The sequence below is a fragment of the Ascaphus truei genome, chromosome 5 (assembly GCF_040206685.1).
Source record: "Ascaphus truei isolate aAscTru1 chromosome 5, aAscTru1.hap1, whole genome shotgun sequence".
Classification (NCBI taxonomy): Eukaryota; Metazoa; Chordata; class Amphibia; order Anura; family Ascaphidae; genus Ascaphus; species Ascaphus truei.
The window spans coordinates 14,094,977-14,117,064 of record NC_134487.1 but is presented as its reverse complement, the minus strand read 5'-3'; the positions used below and the strand labels follow the sequence as shown (position 1 = coordinate 14,117,064).

The 22,088-nt window shown below is 42.6% G+C and overlaps 1 protein-coding gene across 1 annotated transcript in view; it reads right to left on the bottom strand.

Moving 5' to 3' along the window:
• LOC142494625 (uncharacterized) overlaps positions 1-22,088 on the bottom strand; it is a 439,963-nt gene that overhangs the window by 267,399 nt on the left and 150,476 nt on the right. Inside the window, exons 45-57 of the mRNA XM_075599056.1 lie at positions 21,101-21,133; positions 18,777-18,848; positions 16,469-16,528; positions 16,020-16,055; positions 14,827-14,904; positions 12,054-12,089; positions 10,271-10,315; positions 7,908-7,979; positions 6,524-6,559; positions 5,973-5,999; positions 5,721-5,762; positions 4,951-5,031; positions 4,197-4,235 (exon numbers count right to left, since the gene is read on the bottom strand). Of these exons, the coding sequence (XP_075455171.1) occupies positions 4,197-4,235; positions 4,951-5,031; positions 5,721-5,762; positions 5,973-5,999; positions 6,524-6,559; positions 7,908-7,979; positions 10,271-10,315; positions 12,054-12,089; positions 14,827-14,904; positions 16,020-16,055; positions 16,469-16,528; positions 18,777-18,848; positions 21,101-21,133 (657 nt within the window). The remainder of the gene's footprint in view (positions 1-4,196; positions 4,236-4,950; positions 5,032-5,720; positions 5,763-5,972; positions 6,000-6,523; positions 6,560-7,907; positions 7,980-10,270; positions 10,316-12,053; positions 12,090-14,826; positions 14,905-16,019; positions 16,056-16,468; positions 16,529-18,776; positions 18,849-21,100; positions 21,134-22,088) is intronic.

Below are 22,088 nucleotides of genomic sequence, written 5' to 3'. Positions count from 1 at the left end.
ATAGATTCCCTTACTGCGAATCTTTCGCAGTATGTGGACTTCTTTTTACAGACTTATGTCAACCAATTGACTTCCTATTTAAAGGACACATCTTCTGTTCTCCTCACCTTTCAGGATTTTGAATGGAAGAACACATACAAATGGATAACATGTGATGTTCAGGCATTGTATACCCACATTCCACATGACAAAGGCCTGCAAGCTATCCAATTCTATTTAAAGTCAGACACTACACTGCACCATTTAAATACTGAGTTTATTTTGAAATCAATTGATTTCATACTGACCCATAATTATTTTTTATTCCTAACAGAGTTTTTTCTACAGGTTTGCGGAACTGCAATGGGCACGAGATTTGCACCTAGTTTCGCAAACCTGTATATGGGTCAGTGGGAGGAACAGAAGATTTGGAATAACAATCCCTTTAGTAAACAAGTAATCATCTGGCGTCGCTATATCGACGATATCCTATGCGTATGGGAGGGGGATGACTCATCAATCTGTTCCTTCCTCTCTTATCTAAATACCAATGATAGGAACTTGACTTTTACACTTGTGTCTGATCCACTCAGTATCAATTTCTTAGACCTGCAACTAACTGCAATGGACAACGGGACTGTCTCTACCAAAGTCTTTTTCAAAGAAATTGATGCTAATAATCTACTTATGGCAAGCAGTAACCACAAAAAATCGTGGATTACGAACATCCCCAAGGGCCAATTTATTCGTATTAAACGAAATTGCAGTGGAGAACAAGACTTTGAGACACAGTCTGAATTACTGTTTAACAAGTTCCTGGAGAGAGGTTACTCACGTGCTAGTCTGACAAAAGATCTTAATACAGTCCGTTGTATGGATAGGCAATCAATGTTAATCCCAAAAAATAAGGATGTTGAAATTAATGACCAGAGTAAATTGATTGAGGTACCTTTTATTACGACATATAATTCTATGAACAAGAAAATTGAAAGGATTATACAGCGTCACTGGGCAATTTTATGTACTGATCCAGTCCTGGGTGACCGAATTACAGACGCTCCCAAATTTATATACAGAAGGGCTAAAAACCTGAAAAACACACTAGCCCCTAGTGATGTGGGTTCCAATCCTGTTAAACCATCCACTTGGCTTGGAGATAAGCCAATAGGGAACTTTCAGTGTGGGAAGTGTTCTACATGTAAATACATTCACCCAGAGAGAAAAACTTTTAAGTCATTCACAACTGGTGAGATTTTTACGATTGATTCATTTATCAACTGTAATTCCACATATGTGGTCTATATGATTAACTGTGCATGCGGCCTGCAGTATATAGGCCGCACAAAAAGATGCCTAAAAACTAGGATTCAGGAACACATTAGGAACATAAAAGTAGGCTATGAGAAACATAGTCTCTCCCGTCATTTTGCACTACACCATAACAAAGACCCTTCTACTCTAAAATTTAAAGGTATCAAAGTAGTTCCCAATGAAAGAAGGGGAGGTGATAGGTTAAAAAATCTCTCACAACAAGAGACTTTTTGGATATATCAAATGAACTCATTGAGCCCTAAGGGGTTAAATGAGGACATTGATATATGGTCTTTATATTAGACCACAGTCTCTATCTATTACCATTGCTCTCATTTGTCCCTGAATCTTGAATGATTGTAATTCTGTGCCTCTAACTTTGGCTCTTCTCTTTCAGAAGATTCATTCTTCATGCGCCGATTTTATATGTTATATGTATAATTTTTGTGTTATTTGACCTAGATATGCAATGTTATATATTTTATATTGAAATGATTGTATTTTTAAGCTTTGTGAGACACAGCATTTTGTGTTTGTAATCACAAGCAATTAGCTACACATGTAATCAATGATACAGCAATTAGACACCGCAGCTTTGATTGGAGGAAGTTTGGTATATATATGCACAACCTCCATCATTATGCATACACTCCCTGAAGAAGTAACCTAGTGTTACGAAACGCGTTGGAAAGAAGGGTGTCTTTGCTCGTTTCCCCAAAGTATTTTGTAGCGTCTCTGGACACTGTCAGTAAGCTTATTTACTTGACGCATGTGCGCTGTACACTCCGATCGGTTGGGAACTTGACACGCACGCTGTGCGTTCCAGGAGAAGGTTGCCGGAAGCTGTTGGGCGATTTGTGACGTCATCGCCGGGCGCCCCGCAAGAAGCCCCGCAAGAAGCAACACGCCGCTTGGAGCCGTGTGCTCTGGGACTCCTACTGTAGGACATTCACACAACATTGGAGCCCACAACAGATGAGACGTTTGCTGACACATCCCCTGCTGTGATCCCCGCAACTGTAAAGTAAGAAGCAGACGAGACGCTTGCTGTTACACCCCCTGCTGGTACTTACCAAGGGTGCTACCTCCGGTCATCACATGGTGTGGTAAACCTAACAACCAACTGCTTGTAACTATTACCTTGATGTACGCAGATTTATTTATTTTTAACCATAAAGTCACGTTTTATACTCTATTACACTATGTGCGTTGTGCGCCTTGTCTTTCTGTTTTTTGTATAGTTCCTGGGGTGTCGAGCCACCCCCAAGAGAGGCTGCAGACCCACGTCAAGTGTCACCCTCACACAAGGTTAACAATATTGTTTCCTAAATCACGGTGCACAGGTCACTTTTTGTAAATTACTAGGTATTAGCTGCGCACTAATTTCTTTTGTCTTCACCGATGGACTCGGCCATTGCAGAATATTCCACTTCTTTGCCGTAAAAAAAACTCCTGGGTTGCTTTTGCAGTATGTTTTGGGTAATTGGCCATCTGTAAAGTGAAGCGCCATCCAATCAACTTCGCTGAATGTAGCTGAATCTGAGAAGACAATATATCCCTACATACTTCAGAATTCATCCGGCTGCTCCTGTCTTCTGTCACATCATCAATAAACACTAGCAACCCAGTGCCATTCTAAGCCATGCATGCCCATGCCATCACACTGCCTCCACCGTGTTTTACAGATGATGTCGTATGCTTCGGATAATGAGCCGTTCCAAGCCTTCTCAATACTTTTTTCTTCCCATCATTCTGGTACAGGTTGATCTTAGTTTCATCTGTCCAAAGTATGCTGTTCCAGAACTGGGCTTGCTTTTTAAGATATTGTTTGGCAAAGTCTAATCTGGCCTTTCTATTCTTGAGGCTTATGAATGGTTTGCACCTTGTGGTTAACCCTCTGTATTTGCTCTCGTGAAGTCTTCTCTTTATGGTAGATTTGGATAATGATATGCCTACCTCCTGGAGAGTGTTCTTCACTTGGCTGGATGTTGTGAAGGGGTTTTTCTTTACTATGGAAAGGATCCTACAATCATCCACCACTGTTGTCTTCCATGGATGTCCAGGCCTTTTTGTGTTGCAGAGCTCACCAGTGCATTCTTTTTTTCTCAGAATGTACCAAACTGTTGATTTGGCCATTCCTAATGTTCCTGCTATCTCTCTGATGGATTTTCTTTTTTTTTGCAGCCTAAGGATGCCCTGTTTCACTTGCATTGAGAGCTCCTTTGACTGCATGTTGCGGGTTCACAGCAACAGCTTCCAAATGTGAATGTCACACCTGGAATCAACTCCAGACCTTTTACCTGCTTAATTGATGATGAAATAACTAAGGAATAGCCCACACCTGTCTATGAAACAGCTTTTGAGTCAATTGTCCAATTACTTTTGGTCCCATATTAAAAAGATGTAATTCCTAAACCCTTCCTCCAATTTGGATGTGAATACCCTCAAATTAAAGCAGATAGACTGCACTTTAAGCCCATAATCATTATTTAACTGTAACTTGAATTTATTTTGGTACACAGCCGAAGTAACAAAACTTGTATCGGTGTCCAATTATTTCTGGACCTAACTGTATATAGTAGGACGAAATAAGATAACTTTTTTGCACTTAATGCTGCCTAAAAGCCGGTAATACAAATATAATCTACTGTTTTGTATCACCTAATTCTATTCAACAGGCAGCACGAAACCCTGCAATACAATAACAGAAACCATTTCATATATCTTCATTCTAAAGAGGGAATCGCTAGAGGGACGCGCCTTGGTATTCTTCGTCTTATCGCCCACTCACCCCCCTCAACCGCACTCCTATAAAAAAAACTGCAAGGTGTGGCATGGTTGTGTATTGGGTGAGCTCACCAAACTGTGTAATGTTTATCGGGTGGGGAAACATAGAGCCAGCTTACCAATGCACCACCGGGAGGTCCTGGGTGACCTTCTGGGCCCTAAACAATAAAACAGTGAGAGTTGGTAGACAGCCTGCATCACAAGTCTATCAAGAGAGACTGACACAAGAGTGCACAGGTACTTCTAGGTTTCGTATTGTAACAAGCGCATTTGGTGCGCAGGAAGAGGTAACAGGCCCACCCTGTAGAAAAAGAGGACATGCATGTCTTTCAGGAGTGGCAAGGGTAACAGTAAGTATTACAGTATTTCTGTGATATGCATACATGTCTGACCTTCAAGACCCACATCAAATCCATTTATCACAGTCATACAGTCACGCATCCGTGGGTGTCAAGCATCCGCGGGGGTCAAGGCACAAGAGGATTTGTGCTGCGTGGGTTCCATTAGGAAGCATGGACCCCCCACTGTACGATCGCGGCAGACACGGTTTACGGCCCCGTGGACTTTGGCTTCTTCGACCGCGGTGCCAGAGACAGAGGTGCTTATTCTGTAAGCTCCGTCAGCGCGCTACCGAATGATCTGCACGGAAAGCCTCATTGACTTGAATGGGGCTTTCTGTGCAGAGCGCACGGAACAGCGCTAACGGAGCTTACAGAATAAGCCCCAGAGAGTCTTGCTACATCCGTATGCTCTGTTTGGGCCAGAATTATAATGCTGTAGTGAGCCTGCATAACGTGCACATGTGTTCCCAAGGGAACAGTTATTCTTTGTCTCTTGTCTTCCTGTACGTTTTATTGGTCGTTTGATACTTACCCTGGGACCTGTTGGGCCAGTATCTCCTTTATCTCCCTTAAAGCCAGATTCTCCTGGATCTCCCAGCTCTCCAGACTCTCCCTATAATAGCAGAGTAATATACATGTCTTAGCAGAGGCAGAGGAAGCTATGCAGGGAGAAGCTATGGAGAAGCACGTTTAGGTCACCCAGTTTTATTATTAAAAGTAACTTGGCAGAATGTATTATTTTACTTCTCCTAGGCTTATTAGTCAACCTACAATGTGGCTTCTGACCTTATTCATTCCAGGAATGTCTTTAAACCAACGATTCTGACTCCTGCACACTGTGGCAAGAGGTAAGTGACATAAGTGGGGGAGAGGTGAATTAAGATGCATTCTTCCAGGATATGGGATACACACTGCTGCTAATGGCTGCTGGCTCCAACAGGAAGCTCACTTTCCCGTGCAGGCAGGAACAAGCAGAGGACTAATCAAAATAGAGCTGGGAGTAAAGCCAAACCATGAGAGGTTTTCGCTGATGGTGGTTGCCAAGGCAACAGGATAGGTGATATTTGTTGGAAGCAACAATGTTGCAACTTACACTGAGGAGCAATGGCTGCCTCAGAACAGGGTAACCAAACATGCAGAGAGCTTCCAGGACACTAACATTATCCCCTCTTTCAAGCATCTTCTTAACAACCGTCATTTGACACGGTAAATCTGCAGTATGTGGGACAAGTGTTTGTGAGTGAGGACCAAACAGTGCGAAATGTAAGACAGCCCAGCGTTAAAATGTCAGAAGAACTGTACCTTCTCTCCCTTGATAACCAGGTTGTTGTCTAATGAGGTCACCTATGAAGTCAAAGAAATATATCATTGCCCTTCTAAAATTGTTACACTTAAATAGTTTTTGCATTATCTTTTTCTGCCAGGAAAATAATAATAATAATGTCATTATTGCATTAATAAATCTGGTGGTGTCCCAGAGGAAGTTAATCTATTGCCTATTATTATTATTATTATTATTATTATTATTATTATTATCTTGTCTCTAGAACTCACCATACTCCCAGGTGCTCCAGGCTTTCCCTGTGGAGATTAACATATATATGTATAATTATATTCCATCTTCAACCAAACAAATAGTATAATGTATGCGCGCATTGATAAATAAACATACACATAAATAAATATATATACTGTATATACACACACACATAAATATGTTACTGACAATGTAAGCGTGTAATCACTGACGTGTAAGCGTGTGATAAACTGACGGTGTAAGTGTGTAATCACTGACGGTGTAAGCACTGACGTGTGAGCGTGTAAGCACTGACGGTGTAAGCGTGTAAGCACTGACGGTGTGAGCGTGTAAGCACTGACGTGTAAGCGTGTAATCACTGACGGTGTAAGCGTGTAATCACTGACGGTGTGAGCGTGTAATCACTGACGGTGTAAGCGTGTAATCACTGACGGTGTGAGCGTGTAAGCACTGACTGTGTGAGCGTGTAAGCACTGACGGTGTAAGCGTGTAATCACTGACGCTGTGAGCATGTCATTACTGACTGTGTGAGCGTGTAACCACATCGCCTTTTAATGCAAATACTTACAGGTTCGCCTTTGCCTCCTTTTTTACCATCGGTGCCCTAGAGGGGAAAATAACGACTTTTTTGATTGAGAGGTATTGTAACTGGAAGAGTCTCTCTTAGTTTGGGGATGGGTGGTAAAAAGTAACACGTAAGAGACAGAATGGAGCCAGATTTGTAACAAAAATTGTTAACATCCGGTTTGCAAAAATACATCTCTTCCCAGCGATGCATTTCGATAGTGTTTCCTATTGTGATTCAATAAATATTCCATGTAAATGAGTAAAAGTGTGTTACACTGCTCTTTATGTATACGCCACGGCTGCCCCAATGTGGCTATAGTTTGGCAGCCGGGAGACTTTAGGTAACAAAAGAAAACCCACTGTGTGATGCAGTCCCCTCCGCTGCAAAACGTGTCCCGCAAATGACTATATAACAGATATACCAAAGAAAAAAAATATCATTTGTAGTTAAATTTTTCTTATGGCAAATGGAACGTAAATACTTTACCCTGGTTTTGTAGACTTTGATACATCACCCCCTGTATATATCACTATTTTTTATGATATGTCAATATCCTGGTGTGTATGTATCAAAGTCTCCGAACTACAAAACCGGGGCAAATCTAATGCAAAAAACTGCAATGTATTTATCAAATTAAAGTTATCCCATGACGAGCAACTGGAGTTTCCCCTTGCATAAACCCGGTGACTCTATGGCACTGGTTTAACGCCATTTGGAAGCAGGGAGCCGATAAGAAAATAAGTCTCCCTGCTACAGTACAAAACTGCGGCAAACAGCTGTAACCAAATTAACAAAGGGGGGGAGATAATATATTTCCTTTGTTAAACACGGTGCAGCTAATTGCCTGCAGTTTTACACCAGGGACACTGATACATCAACCCCCCAAACCCCCCAGTTAGAATTAGGACTGATTACTGGGCCGACTTGATGGTGGTGCCATCGGTACCACTGCACCGAGCCCCACGGTTACAGAGGCCCCGACCTCTTTCCCACAACAATGAAACTGATTGCCGGGGGGGAGCGTGGGGCCTCTGTAACTCTCGTACATTCTCTTTTGTCATCTCTTCTTGCAGGGTCCCTCATCATGGCGCCGCAACGTCTAGTGGCGTTGCCATGACAACGGGACGTCACACTGGCGTCATGCGGTGTCACGTTGCTATGACAACATGGTGCCGCTTTGCCGTGACAATGTGACGGAGCATGATGTCCCGTTTTCAAGGCAACGCAACACCATTTGATATTGCGCTGCCGTGATGAGGGACACTGCAGGCAGAGATCGGGAAAGAGAAGGTACGAGGCCCCGCGCCACTTCCCCGCACTGAGCCCCGCAATTTTCCCAGCCGACCCTGTTTCTAGGAGGCAGATGGAAGAACAGCCCACTTACATCTTTCCCGGCTGGTCCCAAGTCCCCTCTTATTCCTACATCACCAGGGCGGCCGGGGAGCCCGACAGAACCCTACAAAACATTTAGGGAAGAACAAATATGTTGAAACAGGAACTTGAGGTTTTCCGCTTCTAAGACTTTCAGGTTCTTCGAGTGAAAGCAAAGCGTCCATATAGTGAGCACAGCTATCCACCGAATTTATATTCTACACATCTTCACCTTGGACAGAGAAGCTCAGTCACATAACATTGCTTAACCTTCCATCCTAATCTGCAGCTGGGGATCCAATTCAACAAAGACCGAAGCGTCCGTTCGGGACAAGTTCTCATTTACGTCAACGGCCCAAACGGCCACTTTGGTCTTTATTGAATTAGCCCCTCAGTGTTGGCAGAAACCTGTACCAGCAGCAGCAGTGAGTGCAGAACACACTCCGAATCTCACAAACATCAGAAGTAATGTCTTTTCTACTAAAGACATCTTAAGACAACTATTGTCAAGGAAGAAGCACAGTAGAGAGTCTACTTATCAAAGGCTCCCGGACGGATTCCGGTAGCAAAACAGTTGAAAAAACAGCTGAAAAAACAGCATCAGACTTATCAAAGACAGCAGAAAATGTGATTTATTTATTTCTTTTAATAAATCTGGGGCAATTCTTCTGTTTTGCTCTTAGTTTTGTCGCCAGGAGCCCTTGATAAATAGACGTGTCACTGTTATGTTTTTCCCTATTATATGAGCATTAAAGAGTCTCCAGGCACGGATCCCAGACTGATATCTTGATATAAAGTGACATTTATTTTACGTACATAGACCGAAGCTTCGGTCTCAAGGGGCCTTCATTTGCGGTGTGCATGATTTTTCTTTTCTCCCTGTTACATGACTTCTTCTCGACTTCCGCAACGTGAGATTTGGAGAATTTTTGGTGAGCAAATAAAAGGGAAATAGAATAGCACAGATCCGCATAATATGATACATCTCATAATCTGTGCACTATGTAACTCCTCTAACTCCTCCTACTGACTCTCCCCAAGGTGCAAACTGAGGCAGAGATGCAGAATATGATACATCTCATTATTTATTTTTATTTATTTATAAAATGTTTTACCAGGAAGTAATACATTGAGAGTTACCTCTCGTTTTCAAGTATGTCCTGGGCTAATCTGTGCACCGTGTAACTGCTCCCCAACTCCTCCTATTGACTCTCCCCAAGGTGCAAACTGGGGCAGAGACTCAGAATGTGATACATCTCATTATAATCTGTGCACCATGTAACACCCCCCAACTCCTCCTACTGACTCTCCCCAAGGTGCAAGCTGGGGCAGATACGCAGAAAGTGATACATCTCATTATAATCTGTGCACCATGTAACTCTCCCCAACTCCTCCTACTGACGCTCCGCTCCCCAAGGTACAAACTGGGGCAGATACGCAGAAAGTGATACATCTCATTATAATCTGTGCGCCATGTAACTCCCCCCCAACTCCTCCTACTGACTCTCCCCAAGGTGCAAGCTGGTGCAGAGATGCAGAAAGTGATACATCTCATTATAATCTGTGCCCCATGAAAGTCTCCTCAACTCTTACTGACTCGCCCCAAGGTGCAAGCTCGGGCAGAGGCAAACTGTGATACATCTCATTATAATCTGTGCACCATGTATCTCCTCCCCTACCCCTCAAGGTGCAAGCTGGGGCAGACAGGGCAACATCGGATCAAAATGCTTTGATACCCCGGTATTGTGCCCAAATTGCCATGATGCATAGTGGTGAGTATTTATCAAGGTCTCCTGATTGAAAAACTATGGCAAAACTGGTGCAAAAATATGGGTGATATGTATCACGGAAAATAACCCTATTGCTTTCTATGGGATTGTATTTCTTTGACGTATTGCAATTTTTCCGTTTTTGTCTCAGTTTTGCAGCCTTACTGTGACAGTGGTGGAGCCATTAGCAATATGAATATTTACTTTCTTAGACATGTGAAAGAAATCCGCCAATTAAGGCAGGAAGATAAAAAAAAAACATATTAGTAAAATAAATGAGTATGTTTACTAAAGCACATAAACAGATTATTAGGTTTTATTAATATGCAGATGTGACTTTTAGCATATGAACAATAAAAAATGAAAAGTTAATTTAAAAAAATGCATCAATTTATGTTTTACTATCATAAGACGTTATAATAACTGCATACAACACATATTTACATTTGTAAAAATCATAATTGTCGTGTTCAGAATCTGGGTGTCATTTTATACACACAAATAGTGTAAAAGCACTTTCCCACAGTTCTGCTATGTATTACAGTATCTGTACATGGTTGTACAGGATAAATAAGCTTTCTTGCTGATTAGTATCTGAAAGTTTTACCCTAATTCCTTTTTCGCCGGGTTCTCCTGGAAGTCCTGCTTCTCCCTAAGTCATTATAGAAAATATATATTCATTATTCCCCCATTCATGCAGATGCTCGTAAACAATCACCCATTTGAGCCCCGGATAACAGACAGTTCTAAAGAGTTTAATAGTCTTTACTTTGAGTCATTGTTCTCGTCCCCATCATGCATTTCCTTTAATTACTTTGTTTCAGAGAAACTGATGTCAAGTTTTGTTGAGGAAATTTCGAACACCTTTCTACAAACAAAGCCCTGATCACAGCAACTTTGGAATTACTGTCGCGTTTATTTCTGCTACGGTAGGTATGAGGTCTTAAATAGCCCCCAATCAAAGTAGCAATATTACATTCACCCCTTTTTTGTTTCTTTTTATTTTCTTCTTTTTATATGTATAGCATGTGGCAATGTATAATTCTACATTCTTTCCTAAGCAATCGTTTTGTGCTCCTCTTATAGATCTGTAAAAATCTTGATTGTGTGCCTAACATAATGGCCGCCTTTTGGTTTCACTCACTTTTTTGCAGTCACTGTAACTGAGCGGCTACAATGTATTCTAATATTACTACGGTAACAGTATCTACTGTTACAGTTTGCAGCTCAAACTGCTGGGAATATTGGCAACAAATTATCAGAAACAGGAAAGTGTTACAAAGATCTTGCACTGCTGGGGAGGTGAGCTAAAACCTGCTATAGAAATCAAAGGACGCTCAGTATATTAAAACGTATAAAAAATTGCATTAAGAGTTGAATTAAAAAAAATACAAAAAAAATCAGACATCTAATACTACAGAACTGATTTATTAAAAAAAGGTTTCACACTTTTTGCCGCTTGAAGGTCAGTTTAGGGAATGGTTTGGTGAAATTGATATTTATATTATGATATATACAGTATTCTATGATATTAATATTCTTTTCAAAGCTATACTTTCAGGCTTACGTCTTCAAAGCTGCAATATTAAACATATGATAAATTATTTTTTTTAAATACAGAAATAAACAGTGGCGAGGATGGCACAGAACACAACCTTTTTGTAACCCAAATGTAGATTGCTTTCTGGAACCGAAATAATGAGGGGCCCTCAATTTAAGGTTCTACCGAAGGGCTAAATCCACAAATCATAGGTTTATTAAAGTCACGTTATTCTGGAATAATGTTGCGTTACTTTCCAATAACGAGACATTATTACGTATTTACGTTACCCTGAAAGGCAGCAATTGTACCCACAGAATTGTTTGTTGAATCTATTTTGTATCATTACTTTATAACAAATTATATGACGTCTGAAGATGAGCAATATTGTATTTGCTATATTACGGTTGTATAATAAGCAAAAAAAAAATTGGGGGGGGAAATGTCAAAGAAAACATTAAATAAAAAACAAAAAAACACACAAGTTAGTGCAGCAGAGTCAAACGCGCTAACGATATATTTGTATTAGGAAGGACCCGCCATCCCTTGTGAGGCAGGAAAAGTGCCATCATGCTACCCCCATACAATATAGTGACAAGTGGGTAACGCAGACTAACAATGCATCAACTTCAATACAGCAGAGTGGAAGTTTATGCTCAGTAACTGCGTCACTCCGCCCTCCCCGCCCGCCCGCTGCGTCATTCCGCTGCCCGCTGCATTGAATAGAGACCTAGGACACTTCCCTTGGAGCTAATGACTTGTTGGGATTCCCTTCACCATACCATGTGTGCAGGATGCTTTGCTATAATTCGTGTGCGCACAGTAACAGGTTAGGAGCTAGCACTCTTACCTTACTGCCCTGCTCTCCTTTTGCACCCGATTCACCCTGCAGGAGAAGGATTATTCTGCTTACAATTAATCTCATCCGCATCCGAGGCAGCTACTGCACATCGTAGCACGATGTTTAATGAGCATCAACGGTTACATGTGGTGAAAAAAAGTAAGCCAGGAGCTATAGGTGTTGGGTTACCAGGAGAATTATTTCATGATCTAAAAAGGACCCTAATGGTGGGATGTCTTGACAGTGATGCTTGTGATGAGTGAGAGATACAGGATCTTTAGTGGTCTCGGTCAGTTCGTCACGGTCATTTGGTCACCAGGACAGTTGGCCATCGCAGATGACCCAGGGAGTCCGGGGGATTCTGTGCCAGTTTGGATAATGCCGATAACTGTAACCTGTGACCTGAACCGCTAACCCTAACCCCTAAAAACCCAAACCCCTAACCTTACACATAAACCCTTAAAACCTTAACAAGGTGCAGCGCTTCTCCTTCAAAGACGCAGCCTTCAGTGCTCCCTCACCCCACTTTCCCCCCCCCCCCCACAAGCTCGCCCAAATACCCATGTGTGTCTCGCCCCAGTAAGTAAGTAAGTCAGGTTTGTCCTAATGGTACGTCTGTACATGTAGTTTGTCTAGTCTATCTATCGCTATGTTGAAAAGTTATGGTCTTCCCGACACAAATTGGTATATAGTAATGTATGCTAATGGGCGGTGATATCATGTATGCACTGTATTACCAAATAAAAATGAAAGTTATAAAAAAAAAAAAACCTTAACCTTTAACCCAAAATAGCCTACACCCTATGGCGAAACAACCATGGTGCATTGTCCCACAGCAGCTGAATGGCCGCGGCTAACTGGCCGGGGGGAATTGTCCCTTTCTGGATATTTAGGGGGTGATGCATCAAAGCCTCCTTGCAGCAAAACCAGGAGAAAATGAGGGCGTAGAAACTGCGGCAGAAAAAATCCAAGGAAAAGCATTTGATAAAATTGGTGCTTTTAACAAAACACAAAAAAAAAAACCCCAGATATTATGCGATTTGTGGTCAGAATGCAGCTACTTTCATCCAGTGTTTAGGCTGGGGCTCTTAAACAGCGATCCGCTGAAAGGGGGGGGGGGGGGGAGAGCAAGATTTATGAAAGAAAATTGCAGCAAAACTAGGGCAAAGTCTGTGCAAAAGAATAGCACCCGGTTCATCAAGTATTAGTACATAGTCCCCGTTGATTCCTGCTGTAGCCCTCGTGTGTCTTTTGTGTACAGCACAGCAGTCCCGAGCAGAGCTATATATGAATGCTTCAGATATTATTAGCTTCTAATAATAAGCTTCCTAATATGGAAAAAGAAAAACCTTTCACATCAAATGGTTCAATTAAAAAAAAAAAAAGAGCGTATTCTACAGTATGAGAAGTAATTCCACTAAATGACAAGCTCGGTGCATGACGCAGACCTGTCAGAGAGACGCATGTCCCGTGTAAGAAGAGGGGGCGAGGGGATTTCTGTTAAAGCTGCGTCCGCGTGAGACCGCGCACCTGCCGACATTTCCCTTTTTGAGTCAGAGTGGGCAATTTCGTTTAATATGCAAAATTCTGAAAAATTCGGTCAAATCGCTGGATACGTGTAATGCTGAGACTATAACTAGGACGGCAGATTACGCTGCGCTCGCTGACTGGGGATAGTGGGCTAAAAGCGTACTAATTTGCGGACGTTATTAGGTCTTTGCGTCTTAGTAAAACATTCCAGGGAATTTCGTTGGGGGGGGAAGGGGTGAGGGGGGAAAGAATAACACGTAAATGTGAATGAATAGATAAACTAGGAAGGGGACCCCCGCTTCAGCTAATAGTAATATGTCAGTGATGGTGGTGCTCCTCTGGGTTAGATTAAGGATATCAACGAAACAAGAAAAAGAAAACCCAGGTGTGGACACTCGGCCACCCTGCTGGATGATAAAGGATAGTCAATTAATAAACTTTATTTACATATATTATTAAAATATTGGGTATTAAAATGGAACAACAACGCGGGAAAGATCCAAAGTTCAGTACTCGGGTACAAACTGCGGTTTGGTACACTTGAGTCCCCAAGGCGATCATGAGTCTGAGCTTGATATTGTGTAACACTCTGATATTTATAGAACTATCATCAATCGCCTTGGGGAATCAAGAACCTAGATCTGACGGGATCTGTTAAAGGCAGCAATATTGTGTTATTCACAACTAGGTGCTAATATACAGCTCACGCAGGAATTTCAGGACACAGCGGTATTCAGCTTCTCCCATTCCCCTCAACACATTTGTGGAGTTACACAGTTTGCTATTTTATTAAGTACATTCGTAGTAGGAGCCCAGGACTGTACTGTAGTCCATAGACCGTATATTTACTTACTAGATCCCAGTACCTACCCAAATACTGAGCTTTGGATCTTTCCCGCGTTAATCGATTTTAATACCCAATATTTTAATTATTTTTGTAAATAAAGTTTATTAATTGACTATCATTCATCGTCCAGCAGGGTGGCCGAGCGCCCACACCTGGGTTTTCTTTTTCTTGTTAAGTAGATAAAAGTGAATGAATGCATTGTGGACAGTTTGTCCCGGAGAACGCACATTGATTCGTCAGCTACAGGCTGCGAAACCTGCGATCACAGAAAGGGAGCTGGACATCGCAGACTGGAAAACTTGTCCCCCCCCCTCCCGCATGATAAATTCAGGGTCCAGCTTCCCAACAACAAGACACGCACAAACTGTTCTCCTGTGACAACTCTACCGTTAGCTTTCTACTTACATCTTTACCTCTTAGGCTCTGTCCTGGGCTCCCTAGCGTTCCAGGCTCACCCCTGTCTCCTCTGTCACCTGCATCTCCCTGTGGAAAGAGCGAGGGATGGGTTCTTTGCGTGATGCTGGTTAATAATCAGTGGCTTCTAGGACAAGATGAGATGTAACCTTTAGGTTTCCCAAGACGTACCCTGCACGTAGGGTTGCCAGGTGTCCACCATTGAACCGGACTGTCCTGTATTTGGACTCTCTGTCCAGTAAAAAATGTAGAGGTGATAATGGACATGTATGTGTCTAGTATTACCTCTCTGGACATAGTGACCTGTGCAGCGTGGGGGGGCGGGGGAGCACGGGATTTCCTCGAGCAGGGAGAGAGCAGGGCTATCGCTAGGGGGGCTCTACTGCTTCCTCCATCCTGATTGGCTGCTACTGGGTAATGCAGCCAGTCAGGAGCATAGGGATGGGCCAAGGAGAGGAGGAAATAGCATGGATAGGGGATGTGTGTTTACGCGTGTGCGCATCATGAGTGTGTGTGTCTGAAGCGCATCGCACCTTTCACCATCGTGTACAGTATTTTTGGAAAAGCCACCTGGCAACCCGACACGTTCTCTCAGAGGGCACTCTAGGGGCTCTATGACGTACAGGGTACATACTGCATACTGCTCTCTTGGGGAAATCACCTACTCAGCTCCAATGTAACCCCCACTTCCACTCACATCCTGGGGTCCTGCCCTCAACCACGTGAACGCTACATCAAGAGATCATGTGGTTAAGATCCGGAAGACAGGAGGCGCCCCAGGTGCCCCCAGTCTTCTGGCACTCCGAGGGTTAACATCTCAACTTCCAGCTGACCCACGCAATCCACTCTTACAGGTCTCTTTGGCAGTGCAGAGGTTAATTAGATCCGGTCATTATTCCAACGACAAAGGAAAATAAAGTAATCATCTCGTGTTCTGGTTGTATTTTTAATCGAATGCTTATAGAGCATAACATTTGAGATTTCGTCAACAAATCATTGACTTTATTTTAAACAGAAAGGTCAGGGCGTCCCTTTGAGATCATTCCCCAAAAGGGTTCTATCACGCGAAAGATAGGGAAAAACATTGGAAAACATGTCTGTTAAAAAGATAACGTCAACCAAAAATGGACATGGACAGGTTACCTGGCTCCGTCTCACAAAGCGACGACGTCTGGAAATCTTACCTTTGGGCCGGGTTTGCCAGATAATCCAATGTTCCCCTAAAAAAATGAGGCACAAGGTAAGTTCCCGACGCTGGCGCTGGCCTGGAATTCCTCAGGGGGCTGTAGCGTTGTGAAATGTAACTACGGGATTGGCTCTACGTGCAGAAGGCACAGACTCCGCATATTGCTCAATGTTAACTTCTAATTGGTCACAGAGCAGGGGGCTCAACTCAAGTCCTCAAGACTCCTTCCCCCAGCCCCCCCTCTTCATACCCCCCCCCACCTCCAGACCCCCAACAGGTCAGGTTTTCAGTATATCCCAGCTTCAGCACAGGTGGCTCAATCAGTGGCTCAGTCTTTGACTGAGCCTCTGATTGAGCCACCTGTGTTGAACCTGTTTTGGGGGGCTTGAGGACTGGAGTTAAACCCCCCTGTGCTATATGATTCTGCATACAAGTAATTATACTCACTCGTTCTCCTGGGTCTCCCTTTAAACCTGGCTGCCCAGGGATCCCATACCCTGTTTCTCCCTTTGGGGAACAGAAAGACACTATTAGGGTTCTACAACAGGTCATTTGCTGAGTTTATTTACTGTACGGTGGAGGGTTTTTATTTGTCACTTTTTCACCCACCATAACTTGTTTAGAGTCTGGTTATACCCACTTCCCAGCTTCACATGGCATAGCCACCACCCAACCTCGCACTGATGAGATACAAAGGATTGAAATAGCTGGCTTTGAGTAGGGTTACTGGCTATGCCCTTCTTTAACGCAGGCTGTGCTGAAAAAGCTGTGGAATACGGCAGGCGTAACCTTATAAGGATCCATGTTACAATGGGTAAGAAGCAAAAGGTGACACTGTGCTCATTTGCATGTTATTACCCAGAATCCCTTGCTGCAGTGGAAGCATTGTATGCTAAGAGAATGAGGAAAAGGCAAGTTTGCAGACCTGTCAGAGACATGTGAATGTGCTCACAAGTGATATTTCTATTTGCTGTGTTAAAAGCAGGAAAGATATTTGAAACTTTAGGAGACATAATTTCTGTTTTGATGTCGAGTAAAGGGTTAAAAGATTTAACCTGGTTTTACCCCTGACATGTTCTTGTAGTTGTGGCCTTTATTTAAAAAAAAAAACCTCAGACGCACTCGATTTTTCTTTGATTGCAAATATATTATTTTTTATCGCCGGAATCAGGGCCTTTTGCACTGATAAAACATTTCGATTCAGGATGGTGGCATGGACTTGCTGTTTTGGAAGTCGGTCTAAAAACGTTTTATGTTTCGGCTTTTACCAAATTTGTTTTACTTTGGGATTTTTTTTAAAAAAAACGATGGTTCAAATAAATAGATATTTTTCTTTGAATTTTGGTCACTTTTTTTCACACTTTGAATATGAAGAAAAAATGTGCAGGTTTTCTGAAATGGACCACGTCACTAAAAATACATGCACACAAAAACAAGTCTGAAGATGATTTGGGGGGGGGGGAGGGGTTGGCTTAAATTTTTGCTCGAATTTGAAAATTCACTCCGAAGTCAGACTTCGAATCGAACCTGGAATTCTCAAACCGCTCGACTCACAATTCAAATCGAACATCGAATCCAGGAAGTTCAGGCAGGAAGTCCAGGTTTTCAACCCACGAATGAGCCCATCCTTCGTTACAACTGGGTGCGGCCCACCTTAAGAAGTGATATTCTACTTCCTATCTGCTTGAATGGACTGCAAGGTGTTTCCTGTCTGGTACTCGCACTGCTAAGTAACTATGGGCTTGTGTGTCTATTTAGGTGAATTTTATTTTTGTGCTATTTTATGGCTTTTTCACCTGCTCTATGAACAAGGCCTGAAATTAATTAACTATTTCTGAAAAGTAAGTGTAGAATCCCGGAGCCTATTCCGTTAAGGGTTAATGGGGAGATAAGGAGTTAACTTCCTGCAGTACCCCTCTCTGCTACAATGTTGCAGAGTAATCAGCCAAGGAGCTGGTTGTGCTCCCAATTCTAGAAAGTGCTAGAATAGCCATATGTGACTCAGCAACTATTCTATTCTGCCCAGTGACGGTGATAGGGTATAAATAAGAGGAACTTAGTGCCCCACCCCAAGATCTTATGTGGACCCAGAGTAAGGGGGGATCTCAAGTGTATATAATTATTCCATTAACAGGGTAAGCAAACTTTTCTTGGTTTTCTAAGATAGGGAAAGTATCCCTGAGTAAGTGGGTGTGGGTGTGTATATACAGCCAGCGCTGGGAGTAGAGCCCGACAAGAGGTCGGAACCAAAATCCGCATTCGGCTGCCGGGCCTCTGTTGGCTGCCAGGCCCCAGCTCTTCTCATCTGTGGCCCAGCCTTCACTCAAGCCACCAAACCCGCCCTGGTCGGCGCCGGAAGTTCCGCAAATGCTGGCAGCATCAGTGCGACACCGGAGGCCTTTCCCCCCCTCCACCTCCCAAAGGGTGTGGGGAGGGGGAGTAAGTGAGAGAGAGGATGAGGGTGTAAGAGGAAGGGAAATAGATGGGAATGTAAGGAGGGAAAGGTGGGAGTGTTAGAGATGGACGGTAAGAGGCAGGGGTGTACGACAGGGATGGGGGAGTGTGAGACAGGGAAGAGTAATACATGGGGGGTGGGGAGAGGAGCAGGTGAGAGAGCAGGAGGTTTGAGAAGGGAGGAGTGTAAGAGAAAGAAGGGGTATCGCAATGCTGCCGATATGGGGGGCCACAGTGGAAACTCCAGTCCTGGGCCCCGGGAAATCTGGCAGCGGCTCTCTTTGTATCTCCAGGTCTGTACCTTCTCTCCTTTTTGTCCTTGGATCCCTTTGATGCCTTGAGGCCCAAGAGGACCAACTGGTCCCAGATCACCCTGCCAAAGACATACATTAGCTCACAGCCTTCTTTGCCAGTGATAAAACATTGTTGACAATTCTATTCTATTCTATACAAAAAAAAATATTACGGTCATATTAAAGCAACAGTCTGTGCAGCTCAGTTATTTTTGCAGAGAGGAGGCTGGGGAGGACAGGGGTAAACTACCTGAACTGGAGGGTCCATTGGAGCTGGTCCGCAGCCCCCCAAACCTCCATGGACAGGCCCCCCGATGGTACCCAGGGTATTCATTAGTTTTGTCCATCAGACAGTACTGAATACTTGTCCAGTGGACACAACATGACAGCTCGCTCCAGCGGTCTAATGAAAGCTGCAACGTCATGAGGATATTTTGTAGAAAGACACCTCGCTCAAAAACCAAATATATTTGATTCATCATTACAATTGGACAAAAGGTAACGTGTGCTAGCGGGGAAGAGGAATTGTAAATGTTACAGCACTCAGGTACTCAGAAAAAGAATCCCCTTTGTGGTGCACAGCAAGAAAAAGTTGAAAAATGGAATGACTTAAAATAGCTTTATTTAATATCAACTTTAAAAGAAAGGCATGTTGAGGAAATTGTTACAAATTAAATTAAATGGAAAACAAATGCCACATACAGTATGGTGTTTTCTTATGTATTGCGTAACCCTGTTGTAGTCACGGGGCTAGCATAACCCTGTAACAGTAGTCACAGGACTCTAACCAGAGAGTCAACACCGCTTAGCAGGAGATAATTAGTTACTCTGTATATAGGTAACAATATTAAAGTAACCATCCATCGTAATTAAAAATAACCCAGGAATGTCAATCGCCAGTTTAGAGAAAATACTAGCTAATTGTGCTTGTGAAACAAATACACTGGCAACAATTAGGTCAAATGGTCTATGCTCTAGTGTTGGATGGCCTTAATTGATTGTTATCATCTATTGATAGGATCAATGAGCTGTTCTTGTTCAAAGTGCCTGAGTTAGAGGTTTGTATTATAGCAAGAAATACTCAGTCAGTAGAGAGTTTGCTCTATGTCAATAGTATGTTGTGTCGTACACGACACAGCTGCTTGCGTCTGACAAAACCAGTGCAAAAAAAGCCACATTTATTAAAGAAAAGAAATGCCATTGAAAGTAATGGTAGGCTTTTCCTTTGATAAAATCTGGTGTAATTCTTTTGCACAGATTTTGTCCCCTTATTTTATCTCTGGGAGACTTCAGTTATAGGATAGTGGCTGAGATAGTGGCTCAGTGAGTAAAGATGCTGACTGACACTGAGTTTGAAGCAGGGGAACCTGGTTCAATTCCTGGTGTCGGCTCCTTGTGACCTTGGGCAAGTCACTTTATCTCCCTGTGCCTCAGGCACCAAAAACATAGATTGTAAGCTCCACGGGGCAGGGACTGTGCCTGCAAAATGTCTCTGCAAAGCGCTACGTAAAACTAGCAGCGCTATACAAGAGCAAACTATTATTATTATTATTATACTACTTCCCGAGTTACAGGCCCGTTACGGTGTGCCGGTATCCCGGCAGCCATGTTTAAATTCTCCTGTGTCACAGCCCATGACAGGGAAGACGTCTTCACAGTATTGAGTTGGGGTCCCAATGGTCTTATGTATCAAGTCAAAGCTGGTGCAATATTTGGGCAGAAATAAATACACTCTATGTATCTGTTTTACCTTAATACATAAGTCCCAAAGTTCCTGTGTTTTTGTTTTGCAATACAACCAGGGCCTCTGTATCAAAGGCTCATAGCTGCAGAACAGATAAAGAGCGCTCAATTTATCAACGAAACACGGCTCTTTCAATTCAACAGGATTTGTGATCTGTGATGATTTGGGCTGTATTTTGTTGCAGGAGTTTTGCGAATGTAATAAAGTCAAGAAGCTGAATTATATGTATCACGGCCACTAAACCTTTGTACATGGACTAAGAAGCTAATTTAATATACTGCGTCTGATTGCATCGTGTTTGTCCAACAAAAAAACACAGAGCTCAATGGGGGTCTGCGCAATTGACCGCTTAGGATTATATTGAATGACCCCCCAAAACAGGTCAAGTGAAGTTGGAAGGACAAATGCCCTTATTTTATGTGCTGTATAACTGTTTCCGTGCACTGGGACAGAGTTCAGCTCCACGCCAATGGAAGCGGTTGTAATCTTCTCCAGCACAGAGAAGCCACTTCACAGAGTATTGAATAAGAGTTAGTCACCGTGTGACCGTAACCATATATAAATATAAGCCAGTGTAACTGTACTCACTCTGGTTCCCTTCTTGCCAGTAGGCCCGACCACCTGTGAACGATACAAGATGTATACGTTTCCTTTTCAAAATAGAGAAATGGCATCATTTTTCCGTTTCAAAATCAATCAAAGACCTATATCTTCCGTTAATATTTAAGATTACTTCTGTTAATATTGCATATTACAATACAATGACCTGGGTTAATCAGGCAAGTACAGCAGCCTTATAGGTTGTTCATAATAAATAGTAAAAGTTAAAAACACAACTTATCAGCAAGAAAAAGAATCGCAGAAGAGCTGTGATAGTTGCCAAAATAATGTCTTGGTCAAGGTCAGTCAAAGTGGACAACTTGTGCTGAAACAATATATAGACGTGACTGAACTGGGAAATTTGGATTCTCCAAGTTGTAACGTCTGGCAGTCAGTAGTCCTTATTCACATTGAATACTTGAACCCTAAATGTTTTGATGCTTCTGATGTTGAGTGTATAGTTTTGGAGGTCTGCGTGAGAAGATAAACTGTGCTCTGAAAATCTAGCACCTAGAACACTGCAGATTACATGATTCCCACCATTAAGCTTATTATGGGGCTTAACATGATCTTCTCAGTAGGACAGAAGGCTGACGCATTGTTCTGGTAACTATACGACGCGGCGTTCTAGTGAATTTACAAGATAGTTACGGTCACATTTTCCTGGCAGAGACCAACATTATATCTATAAAATGTAGGCAAGTCCAGCTCTTAACACCATAAATTACAACTTCTTGGTCTGACACAGTTTACTCATTTGACAATCTGTGACAACTACAGTTTCAATTTACCATATTTACCAAAGGAAATATCCAATTTCCACCAATGGGAATGCTTGTGTTTGCTAAATCTGGTCCTGGATTTTGCTCTCATTTTCGGAGACTTTGGGAAATACACTCACAAAGCTTTCTTAAACTAGTAAATATGTGATATTTTCAATGGTTCCCTCTGCATATTCTATATTCTACAATTCAAT